Source organism: Ambystoma mexicanum, chromosome 3q (assembly GCF_040938575.1).
Source record: "Ambystoma mexicanum isolate Mex_15411 chromosome 3q, UKY_AmexF1_1, whole genome shotgun sequence".
In the NCBI taxonomy this organism is placed as follows: domain Eukaryota; kingdom Metazoa; phylum Chordata; class Amphibia; order Caudata; family Ambystomatidae; genus Ambystoma; species Ambystoma mexicanum.
In genome coordinates this window covers 383,530,518-383,542,904 of record NC_090926.1, presented here as the reverse complement: position 1 = coordinate 383,542,904, position 12,387 = coordinate 383,530,518, and the positions used below count along the sequence as shown (strand labels likewise).

Here is a 12,387-nt window from a genome sequence, read left to right as displayed (position 1 = left end):
GGGGAGAAGTCGGGATTGTGAAAGATCGGCGAAAGGGGGCCCCGGCCCCTCGGGATTCCCTTCTGCTTTAGAGCCCAGTCCCAGGAGCTCAGGGTCTGCTTTGTTGTCAGTAGGATGTCCTTCCAGCGCGCCCTGAAAGAGGGTTGGATGTGAGGGAGGAACCGGAGGGGGAGCGGAAGCTGGGCTTGCTCCAGTTCCACCCATCTGGGGCGGGCCGTGCTCGACTGCCAGGCGTGTAGGTGTGATAGTTGCGCCGCTGTCCTATAGGCCTGCAGGTCCGGGACCCCTAGGCCTCCCAGCCTGGCGTTACCAGTCAGGGTCTTGTGGGGGATCCTGGCCCTTTTGCCTTTCCATATGAATTTCGATATCTTCCTCTGTAATTCTTGGAGGGTCCGGGAAGGGCACCGATAGGGATGAGCAGGCATAGAGGAACCTAGGGAGCAGGTTCATTTTGACGGCTGTGATCCGGCCCATTAGTGAGATCTCTTGCGTGGTCCATCGCTTCAGGTCCCCCTCCAGCTCCTTGATCAGTTTGGGAAAGTTGGCCTGATAGGTCTCCTTTGGGTTCGCTGGGATGAGAACTCCTAGGTAAGGGATCGAGTGGTCCCGCCATTCAATCGGGCACAGACCCGTCAACGCCTCTTTTTCCTCTGGGCGGAGGCCGATTCCTAGGGCCACTGATTTGGCGAAGTTGACAGTAAAGCCGGTGACCTCCCCCAATTCCTTTATTTCGGCCAGGGCGTGCTTCGCTGAGGTACTGGCTTCCGTGAGTGTCAATAGTACATCGTCCGCGTAGAGGGCGATTTTGTGGTGGGACGAGCCCACCTGAAGTCCCTTAATGGATTCATTCCGCCTGATCTTCTGGGCGAAGGGCTCCATTGTGAGGGCGAAGAGTAGGGGTGACAGCGGGCAGCCCTGCCTTGTCCCACAAGACAGAGGTATCGGGGCTGAATGGGCGTCATTGATCCGGAGGATGGTTTTGGGCTGCTTGTAGTTCGCCAGGATCATGGCCCGGGCTATGGGGCCGAACCCAAATGCTTCCAGGGTGCATTCCAGATAGGACCAATCGACTCTGTCAAAGGCTTTGGTTGCGTCCAGGGCCATTAGGGCAAGGCCTTGGGAGTTGCGGTGGGCGATGTTCACTAGGTTCAGAGTCCGCCGGATGTTGTCCCCTGCTGCTCGGTGAAGAATGAAGCCTGTTTGGTCGGGGTGGATTATTTCCGGTAGGATAAGTGCCAGGCGGTTAGCCAGAATCTTCGAGTACAGGTTGGCGTCGATATTCAGTAGGGCGATGGGTCTGTATGACGCCGGATCTCTCGGGTCTTTCCCCGGCTTAGGCAGCAGGACCGTCACCGACTCTTGCATTGTGGGGGTCACAGATCCCGAGACCTGGAAAGAGTTGAAGAGGGCCACCATGTGGGGGATAAGCTGGAGCTTAAATATCTTATAGAACCTCGGGGAGTATCCGTCTGGGCCCGGGGCCCGCGGTTTGAGGGCCTTGATAGCTTCGTCAACTTCTTCATCTGTTATCGGGGCTTCCAACTGCTCTCGTGTGGATTCTGGGAGACGTGTCAGGGCTGCGTTCCGCAGGTATGCCTCCTGCCTTGACCGATCTCGGGGGGGTGCTGTCATGACCTGGGTTAAGTGGTCCGAAGCTAGTTGTAGTTTCGTCTGTTCGGAGTGGTGTATCACCCCCTGTGGGTCTCGGAGCCCTATAATTGTGTTGGTCCGTCTCGTTTTAGCTAGCTTGGCCACCAGCAACTTGTTGGCCTTGTTGCTTTTGGCATAGTAAAATTGTTTGGTCTTCGCCAAGAGTTGCGCAGTGTGTTCTGCATAGTGGGCCTCCAGTTTCTTCCTGGCCGAGCGGAGCGCTCTCTGTGTTCTAGGAGACCAGCCACTCTTTTTCTGGGCTTCCTCAGCTGCTCGCAAGTCCTCCTCCGGGGATAGGCGGATTTGTTTCCGGTTTCGATGGTATGCCACGCCTTGGGCTATCAGGGATCCCCTAACTACAGCTTTCATTGCGTCCCAGTTATTGGCTAGGGAAGTGTCCGCGGCTGAGTTCTCCTCAAAGAAGTTCTTGATGGTGGTGGCTATATTGTCTCTAATTGACATATCGTTGAGGATTGGGTCATAGAGCGCCCATCTGCGTGTCGCCTTAGCGTGGGTGTTCTGAATGTTTAGTTCCATTATTATCGGTACATGGTCTGATAGAATTCGCTGGCCTATAGACACTTCATCAGCGAAGGCGAGAGTTTGGAGGGAGGCTAGAATGAGGTCAATTCTGGAAAAAGTTCGGTGAACGCCCGAGAAGAAAGAGTAGTCTTTCTCGGTAGGGTGAAGCACCCGCCATGTATCCACCACCTCCAGGGTTCTGAAGAGCCGCAGCAGACTGAGGGCCTGACCGAACTCGCCAAGAGCAGGGGGGTTGGATTTGTCTTTAGTGGGGTCTGGAACCCCGTTGAAGTCCCCTCCGATTATTGTCTGGCCTTCCGCAAAGGTTGAGAGGGAGGAGCCCAGGGAATCATAGAAAGTTGCCTGTCCCGAGTTGGGTGCATATGTCGATACCAAGGTGTAGAGGTCCCCCAGCAGGAGGCACTTGATGGCCACGAAGCGGCCCTCCGGGCACATCATGGAGTCCAAGATCTGGGGGCGGAGGTCTTTCCGAAACATAATTGCTGTGCCCCCCTTTTTTGAGTTCCCTGAGGCGAAGAACTGGCGTGGATACAAGCTAGATCGGAGCCGGCCAAAGTCTGCCGGGAGGAGATGAGTCTCTTGAAGGAACACCACACCGGCCTCCTCATCTTGTAGCTTCTGGAGAATCGATTTGCGCTTAGGGGGAGAGTTGAGTCCGTTAACATTCCAGGAGAGGCATCTCAGCGTCTGGTGTTCCGGGATCGGGGAGCCAGAGGTTCCCCGCCTGGGGGACGGGGGGGGGACTCCAGGTTGTACATTAGCTGCCATCGTGTAGAGGGTGTAGAGGTGATCTGTACCGCACTTGCAGTTTTAACCGGGGCCCCCAACGGGAGGCCAACTTTTCAACTAACGGGGTGGGAAACATTGTGGGTGTAACCCCACCCCAGGCCAACAGGGCCGATCGTATCTGGTAAAGTAACGTTTGCATCCAAGGACTCTAAGATGGAGCGGACCTTGGAGGGGGGCATAGGCCGTGAAGGAAGCCCGCCGCGCTGGGCGGGCGTAAGATTGTTGGGCCGGAGTTATTGTTTCTGAATTTAGCTGGGAGGGCGTTGGGCGTCCGGGACGCCGGAGGAGCGGAGGGCACCCAGGGCCGCCCGGACTCGGGCTATCTTCTCCTGCTTCGGGAGGTCTTGGACCATGGAGGGCGCCCGGGTTGGGGAGGGAGGGCTGACGTAGGACTCCCCGAGGCTTCCAAGTCTGGGGAGGTAGTTCCTTCTGGGGAGGAGGATGTCTGCATGATTTTAGCGGCATCTTCTAAGTGGGATATTCTCCGGAGGGAGCCATTATAAGAAAACTGCAATGCTGTGGGGAAGAGCCATCTGTATTTGACTTTACGCTCCTGGAGGAAGAGGGTTAAGGGTCGAAGAGCCCTTCTTTTCTGAAGGGTTGAGAGGGAGAGATCCTGATAATCTGAAGAGGGTGACCTTGAAAAGAGAGTTCATCTCCGGACCGACTGATAGCGGAGATAGCTTCTTTTGTGGAGAAATAGTGAACTCTCGTGATGACATCCGGGGACTGGTCGGAGTCTACTCCCCGACGCGGACGCAGTCTGTGAGTCCGATCCAGCAGCAGTTGGGATTCATCTAGTTGTGGGAGGAGGGTTTGGAAGAGGTCTCCTATGTAGCCTGCAAGATTTTGATCGGGGACTGAGGACGGAACTCCCCGGATTCGGAGGTTATTCCGACGAGCTCTGTTTTCCAGGTCCTCTTGTTTGTATTCGAGGATTTCGCACCTGTCTTGGAGGGCTCTTACTGTTTGCTGAATATCCCCCATGGCAGCCGTTTGATCTTGGGAGCGATCCTCGATCTCACTCAGTCTCTGCTCCACTTCGGTCACCCTGTGGTCCGTTTGTTCCAATTTGGAGGTGAGTTCCGACATGCAGGACCGAAATTCGGCTTTGATGTCTGCCATAAACGCCAGTAGGTCACCTCTGGTAGCTGGGGTGTCACCCTCCTCCTGGGAGATCATTGGGGTGGGGGCAACTGAGTCCGGTTTCTTTCCCTTGTCAGGAGCGGTGAGCATGGTAGCAATATCCACGTTTTTAATAGCCTTCGACTGTCTCGACATGTTGGCGAGATCGTGGGTGGGGAGATGGTTTGGAAGGTCCACCCTGTGGATGGGTGTCAAGGCTCTTGATTGCGGGGGGGAATGCTGGTTCCAAGCTTGGACGGTGCACAGTAGCTTCAGACAAGGGGGTAAGCTCTCCAAATCTTGATGGTAGGCAGATGTGTGGGGCGAAGGTTCCGGTGGGCAGATAGATTAACGTGTGCCCACTTGGGACTGGGCCAGAGAGAACAGAGCGGGTAATGCAGTGGGCCGGGGCGCCCCAGGAAATATGCAGTCGGGTCGCTTCTGGAGCTAAAGGGGGCTACCCCTCCGGAGTCAGGGGTAGCCCGGGCTGAAAGTGCGGCTAGGCCCGGGGCTCCAGGTGGGCGGCGTTGGTCAGGCCTTCCTCGGGGCCTGCAGCTGTGGGTCCCTCAGCGTGGCCTGGCTAGGACCCCCCCTCCTCCGTGGACCCAGGCTTGGATCCCCTGGAGGGGATGGTAGTAGGAGGGGACCCCCAGGTCCCGGGCCCGAGCGGAGGCCCCAGATGATGTATGGGCCGGGGCGCCCCAGGAGTGCGGCGTAGGGGGTCTGGATCTCTGGGTCTTGGGCAGCGAGAAGTGGAGGCAGGAGCCCGCTGGGGAGGTGGGGGTGGAGATGGCACGTCCGGAGGGCCCCTCCTGTGTGGCCTCGGAGGGGCGGGGGACCAGCCCCCCACCCGGATCCACACCCCCAGCAACCCCTACCTGATGGGCACCGTCCGTGCCGTTCTTCGTCAGGCCGTCGTGTGCAGGCCTGGAGCGGTGGTGCGGGCGGCGGAGCTGCGCAAGGGGAGGCCACCGGAGGAGAAGTCCGGGGGGGGCGATGTCGCTCCGCCGCGCCCCGGGCGCCCGAAGAGCTAAGCCGCGTCCGGATGCGGCCTCAGGAAGCTCTCCCCGCCCTCCCGGGCCGAGAGACGAGCACGGCCGCCATCTTGGGGAGTCGTCGCTGAGGACGGCTCGGGGATCCGGGGTGGATAACTTCGTCCCCGTCCGGCGTCACGATCCCCGCTTCGGCCTGCATGGGCCCCAGGTCCTCCGACGTCCTTGGGATCAGCTGGGCTCCGGTATCGAGGCGCGGGGCCGCATTAGGGGCCCAGAAGCAGCGGGCTTCGCACGGCGGGCCTCAGAGGAGCAGCCACATCGTTGGCGCTCCAGGCCACGCCCCGGGAGGTCCCAATCTTTATACCTCAACCTTTCAGAAGCCAAGCGTGAAGGTTGAGGGATCTGACCTCTGGATGGAGAACCTGATTCCCCCCCCTCCCGTGAGAGCAGATCGTCTCGGTAGGGAAGACGACGTGGAGGGCAGATGGACAGGTCGAGAAGGTCCGGGTACCACGTCCTCCAGGCCCACTCCGGAGCAATGAGGATCATCCGGGAACCGAACCTCCGTAACCTCTGCAGTACTTGTGGGATGACTGGGACTGGAGGAAACACGTACAGCAGTGGGAATGACCACTCCACCACGAACGCGTCTCCTAAGGCTCCTTTTGGAGGAAATTCCCACAAGCAGAACCTTTCGCACTTCCGGATGACACTGGAGGCGAAGAGATCCATTTGAGGGGTTCATCCAAAGGGCGAAGATCTCCAGGAGAATCTCCTGAGCCAGCTCCCACTCGTGAGAGATCGTGCTCTGCCTGCTCAGAGCGTCCGACCGTCTCGAAACTTCCTGCTGGATGGCCTAGAACTCGAGCTGCATCGCCTCCCTGCACAGAGGAAGTGACCCTGCCCCCCCCCTTTTTGTTGCGGTAGTGCATGGCCACCGTGTTGTCCGTCAGGATCAGGACACTCTTTCCTCGCACAGTCGGCAGAAAAGCCTTCAGGGCTAGCCTGACAGCTCTCAGCTACAACAGATTGATATGGAGTCTGGACTCCGACGGAGACCAACGATCGCTGACTGTCAACTCGTTGGCATGAGCTCCCTGTCCTGTGAGGGATGCGTCCGTCATGATCGTCACCTCCGGCCAGGGAAGCCAAAACGGAGCCCCCTTCATCAGATTGACTTCGACGGCCCACCACAGAAGGTCCTGGTCGACCGAGGGCGGCACCTGAACAGGGTCCGACATCCTGCCGGAAGATTGCGACCACTGCATCTTGAGTGCCCACTGCAAAGATCTCATCCGCAGACGAGTCTCTGGCACCAAACACCAAAAGAATGCAGGATGCCATGAGGCCGAGCAACCTCAAGAACTCGAACGCCGGGAGCGTCTGGGCAAGTTGAAACTTGTGCACCATCTGCTGAATGTGAAGAACCCTCACCTGGGGCGGAGATTCAGCCCCAGGGATGTGTCGAGCACTGCTCCGATGTACTGGAGCCGCTGTGTTGGTGTCAAATGCGACTTCTTTAAATTGAGGGAGAAGCCCAGCTTGTGAAGGGAGTGGCAGGTGATGGACAGATGATCCAGGACTTGCTCGGGAGAGCTCCCCCTGGTCAACCAATCGTCCAGGTAGGGGTAGACGTGAATCCCCCCTTTCCTGAGATGCACTGCCACCACCACCATGAGCTTGGTGAAAACCCTCGGGGCGGAGGTCAATCCGAACGGCAGGACACGAAACTGAAAGTGCGAGTCGCCAACCGCGAACATCAGGCACTTCTTGTGCTTGGGATGGATCGGCACATGGAAGTAAACGTCCTTGAGGTCGAGAGACACCAACCAGTCCTGAAGTTGAAGGGCCTGGAGGACTTGAGAGAGAGTGACCATCTTGAACTTGTCCTTCCGTAGGAGTTTGTTGAAACCCGCCAAGTCCATGATGGGTCGCAATCCCCCGTCTTTCTTCGAAATTAAAAAATAAGGGGAATACCATCCCTTGTTCCTCTCCGCTACAGGCACCAGTTCTATGGCGCCTTTCTCCAGCAGGGCTTGAATTTCCTGCGCAAGGAGCGGATCCGGACTCTTCAAAGAGAGGTTCCCAGGTGGACTGTCGTGAGGCCTCTGCCGAAAGGGAAAACAGTAGCCGTGGGTTATGATCTCCAGAACCCACACATCTGAAGTAATGGCACGCCACTCTACAAGATGCTGCGCCAGCCGTCCCCCAACCGGCGAACCATGAGACGTGACCTCATGACTGAGTGGTAGCGGCTGCAGCGTTGCTTGAGGGCACAGAGGCAACTGCCCAAGAGGCTTTGGCACCTCGAGTACCCTGTTTTCCACCTCTGGTACTCCTACGGTGGCCTCTTTGACTGACAGCTCCTCTCGCTTTACTGAAGGATGAGTAATAACGAAAGGAACCTCCCCTCCATTGTTGTCCCGTAGGACGAAAAGGCGGCGGTTGTCTAACTGCAGCGCCCAACGACTTCACTGCAGCTTTGGAGGTCTGCAACCTCTCAAGGCTCTCGTCAGCCTTGCTGCCAAAAAGATGTTCACCGTCAAAGGGCATGTTGAGGAGCTGGGACTGTACATCAGGAGCGAACCCCGACTTCCGCAACCACGTAAACCTGCGTATTACGGTGCTCGCCACCATGGACCGGCTGACACAATCTGCCATGCCCAAACCCGACTGAACGGCCTCACACATGGCATCCTTGCCATACTGGAGCATAGCAAGGAAACCATCCCGTTCGTCCCCTTCGGGAATATGTTCAGCCGCTAATGCAACACAGTTCCACAGAGTGTGTGTGAAACGAGACAAGGCACATACAGAGTTGGCCGCCTGAAGCGCCATACCCCCTGAAAAAAACACTTTCTTCGCCCAGCCATCAAAACGTTTGTGTCGTCCCTATCCAGAGGGATGGTAGGATACGATGCCCGCTTTGCCGGGGCGTAGCCGCCTGCACCAACAAACTCTCCGAAGTTGGGTGCCTGGACAAGTAGCAGGGGTCACTACTGGCTGGACAGTATTTTCGCGACAAAGACTTGCCCACTGCCGGGAGACTCTCCGGAGCAGTCCAAGCCACCGCCACCCTTCTCTGCAGAGCCATATGAAACGGCAGTACCGGGTCAGTGGGGGGGACCAAGATTGAGGATGTCTGCAAGATCATCCTGAACAACTACCCTGGGGGAGCCGACCATCCCAAGTACTCGGTGACCCGAGACATAAGGCGCCGGTACGAAGAATCGGCATGAGTGCCAGGCTGAGGCCTAAAAAACTCCACCTCCGGAGAGGTGTCCAGTCCAGTGGCATCATGCAGTGACTGCCTCAGGTCTTCAAATTGGCTATAGCCCAAGATAAACTCATCTAGCACCCTATCCGGAACCAAGCCCTCATCAGAGCCCTCATCAACCTCTGAAATGTACTCCAGGTGGTGAGAGGAAGGCACCTGGGAACCAAAGCTATGTCTGACCTTAGCCAGAGCCTTTCTAGGGGCTTCCCCCATGCCACAGGGCCCCTCCGACACAACCGCATCGAAAAGCGTTGAGGGCGCCGAACGAATCGGCACCGGCATCAAGAGAATCAGCGTCGACGTCAGCCGCAGCGCCGCCAGCATCGACGGCGTCGACACGGGCCTCGAAGCCAGAGCTCCGAGTGTGTCCTTCGATGACCTAGGCGCTGACAGCGTTGACGAGCCCCTCGGAGGTGGAGCCTCGAGAGAGGCCGTCAACGACCTCGGCGCCACAGGCGTCAGCGTCTTCCTTGAAGGCTGCACAGGATCACGCGGTCTCGAGCGCGTCGAGGACCGGGGCCTGTAACGGGCATGGCGAGAACAGTTACCCTTGTCCGAGCGGGACCTCTCCCGTGAACCGTGCCGACCACCCGAGCCCGAAGGCGTGCGAGCGGTGTCTCTCGACCGATCACAACTGACCACGCTCGGAGGCGCGGACGGACCGGTGCCATGCGATTCGAGAATCACTAACATTATCTTCTTAAAGGAAGCCCATTCCTCCGGTGTCGCTTGCATGGTGTGATAAGCGACCCGCCGACGGGCGGAGTCCTCGGAAGAGGACGGGGAAGGCGACCGATGCCGGCACTTCCGGGAATGCCTCGAAGAGGGAGAGGAGTGGCAAGACTGACTCCTGGAAGGAGACCCACTGGACCTCCGACGATGATGCAGAGAGTCGCCTCTCGATTCATCCGTCGAAAGCCCCACAGACCTCGACTTCCGGGGCTTAGACACCCTACCTACCGACAACTTCTTCTTGCGCTCCCCCAAGGCCTTGGCCTTGAGCGACTGGCAGTCGACACAGTCGTCCGTGTCGTGGGCCTCCCCGAGGCACCAGAGGCAGGCGTCGTGCGAGTCTGTTACCTACATCTTGGATCCACAGTCCCCGCATTTTTTGAAGCCCGTACGCGGGGTTGAAGACGAGGTTAGACATCGTCACAAACAGGCTTTTTCACAAAACCGAACAGGTTCAAAGAACCGAGAAGATTACAACAGAAACTCCAAAGAATCGAGGCGTACCGAGATTCACGAAGCGAACACGTTCGTGGAAAAAACGGAACTGAGGCTACGGGCGTCGTGCGCCCTGCTTATCACATCGGGTGACGTCGGCCGTCGGTCCTCGGGGACGGCGCATCGACATCATCGACGTAGGACGCAGACACCGAAAAGTTTCCGAAGCAGCACAGCTGTGGTGATTACTGTCAAAGATATGGAATACATCGGAGGACCCAATCCCTTTGAAACCAGATGTGGTAAATTACCTTTGAAAATACAGTTTCAAAAGTATTTTATTTTTCATAGGCTCCCGGACGTGCACAAGCCATAGCAGAACTGCCGCTAATGCACAGGCGATTACACAGAGAGAGACTTAAGAAGATATGATTGGCAGGCAAACACTGGAGCTCATAAGGTTGTGCGGTCAGGAAGTTACATCTCTGCATGAGGTATAGGTACGCTCAATGGCGTGTGAGACGCCATCAATGGAGTTGAGGTTTACTTGCCTGAGAATTGGAACAAGAGTCACGTGGGTGCTATTCATCAGGCCACCTCATGTTACGTGTAGTGGAATATCTGGTAGAGGAGGAGGTTGTAGCACATGGGTAGGCCAAACATATTTGTGCATGTATTGTATGATGGTGTAAATCTATGCCCCTAAGGCTGAAGGATGTTCTGTTAGAAAACCCATTATTAAATGTAACAGACTAAATGTATCTTTCAGACTTAACTGTATCACAGATTGTGTAAAACACTATAAAACCCCAAGGTAAGGCCAGAACTTTGGGATGGGGATACTCTGCCATTTTCCCAATCCATTTCTGCAAAGCTGTCTGGAAATAAAATGTGATTCTACCTTTTATGCCTGCACTGCTTAATGGATTTTTATTGCAGGTTTCTATAGGACCCAACACAATAGGGGATCAAAAGCCTGTCTAAGGCAGTGTGTAAGTATTGTGTATTTCCATATGATATCAAGGAGACACAATACAGAAATACTCATGGTAGACACCCTCAAACTAGTTTTTATGAAGAGCCCACACACAAGAACTGATTAAGCCAAAAGGATGCTGAATAATTAACAGCATCTGCAATCTAGAAAAGATTCATACTAGAGAAACAGTTTCAGCTGGGCAATGCTGGTTTCAATCTTTACAAATGGATGCATCACACCTAGTAATGTTGCTGATACCACATCATCAATTAAATACAATTTCAGAGTATGGCAAAGAACAAGATTAGAATTGGCATTCAGTGAACCGATTGCAGAAGGAGAACCTTCTGACTGGGCAAACATGTTTATTTCTCTAAATACAAAATAGCATGCAAATGAGTTGGTTAATAAATGCAATGATCATACAGAGATGGTATCCTGAAGACAGTTACATAGCTTTGACACAAAACAGATCTTCAGAAGGGATTATGAATAAAATCATCTATGTCTCTAACATCTTTTACAAAAGCTGTGCCCAATACCTGGTTTGCGTGGAAGTGGTTGATCCAGCGTTCTATGTGTGTGGCATACCAGCCTGGCACTAGGCATCGGTTCTGCAAGGCACGAAGCTTTTGAGAACTCTCAGGCCCTGCCGTGATGACCTCATGGAAGGTATACTTCAGGGCCACAAGGTCGTCATGGGCTCGCTGGTGCTTAAAGACACAAGATCACATTACTTTCCTACTGTAGTTTCTCAGAGAAATTGTGGCTCATAAAAGAACTGACACGCAGGCCACAACAAAGGATCTCCATCATCAACAAAGAAGTCATACACACTAATCAATCACTCCTAGCCTATCGCCCACTCAATCGCCAAACTTGCCAAAAGACAATCCGTATTGAATCAACAATCCACCTTTGCATTACCCATGCATTCCAGAAGCTATCCACCAAAGATCTTAAGTGACAACAGCCCTTGATCGATGCTCCTCCAAATGATAATGACCACACAAGTTCATCCCCTGCTGATCACTATAAACTGCACCGTCCACTCACCTGAGCGCCTCACCCACAAATGCCTGTACTGCAACTATAGTACACCTCTCATGCACCTCAGCACTCTAAATTCTTGCCCACTTCCCACAAATAACTCTATCCATGCTTCCTATTCAATCACCTAGCATCACCACAAGCCCACAAAAAAACGATGAAAAATAGTGTCAAACTCATTTCTGCTTGTGCGTAGCCGCTTACCTGATACCAAGAGTAAGCACGGTCTGCAGGGTTTATGAGGATGGTGAGGATCTTTGCTTTTGGTAGCAATGCAGCAGCCCTCCTCGGCGCTGCTTCTGAATCAAAGTAATTGGCGCTTTTCTCAAAGTAAAAGTCTGATGTGGTGTTGGAAGGGATTGGGAAATATTCCATGTACCTTGTGAAAAGAGAAGAAAGTAAGGAAAAGGGCAAAGAGAACAACAAAGTGCATGAAGAATCAACCACCAATGACTCAATGACAAGGCCCTCAAAAGCTGAAATGCAATGTGGGGCTCCGTGTTAGGGGACACGGCATAGGAGTTTGGCCTAAAAAAGTTGGACACATTGCAAACGATTGGTAACTGTATTTAATGGCTCAGATAATATAACAAAACGATGGGAGTGAGCCACAAAGATATATCTACTGAATAGGAAACCGTGTCAAGTATTTCTGTTCACAATCGCGTATCTGTTGCTTCATCTGTAGAATTACCTTGAGCCTTTGGCAAATCACGTGTGTATGAGTTATTGTAGCTGGACGAGGCAAGTGTGTGAATTTTGAGGGTATTTTCACAGGGCATCAGTGGGGAAGGTTAACATCCCAGGACAGG

The 12,387-nt window shown here is 54.6% G+C and overlaps 1 protein-coding gene across 1 annotated transcript in view; it reads right to left on the bottom strand.

Moving 5' to 3' along the window:
• NDST1 (N-deacetylase and N-sulfotransferase 1) overlaps positions 1-12,387 on the bottom strand; it is a 500,062-nt gene that overhangs the window by 91,511 nt on the left and 396,164 nt on the right. The window contains exons 11-12 of the mRNA XM_069654041.1: positions 11,780-11,954; positions 11,068-11,238 (exon numbers count right to left, since the gene is read on the bottom strand). Coding sequence (XP_069510142.1) covers positions 11,068-11,238; positions 11,780-11,954 — 346 coding nt within the window. The remainder of the gene's footprint in view (positions 1-11,067; positions 11,239-11,779; positions 11,955-12,387) is intronic.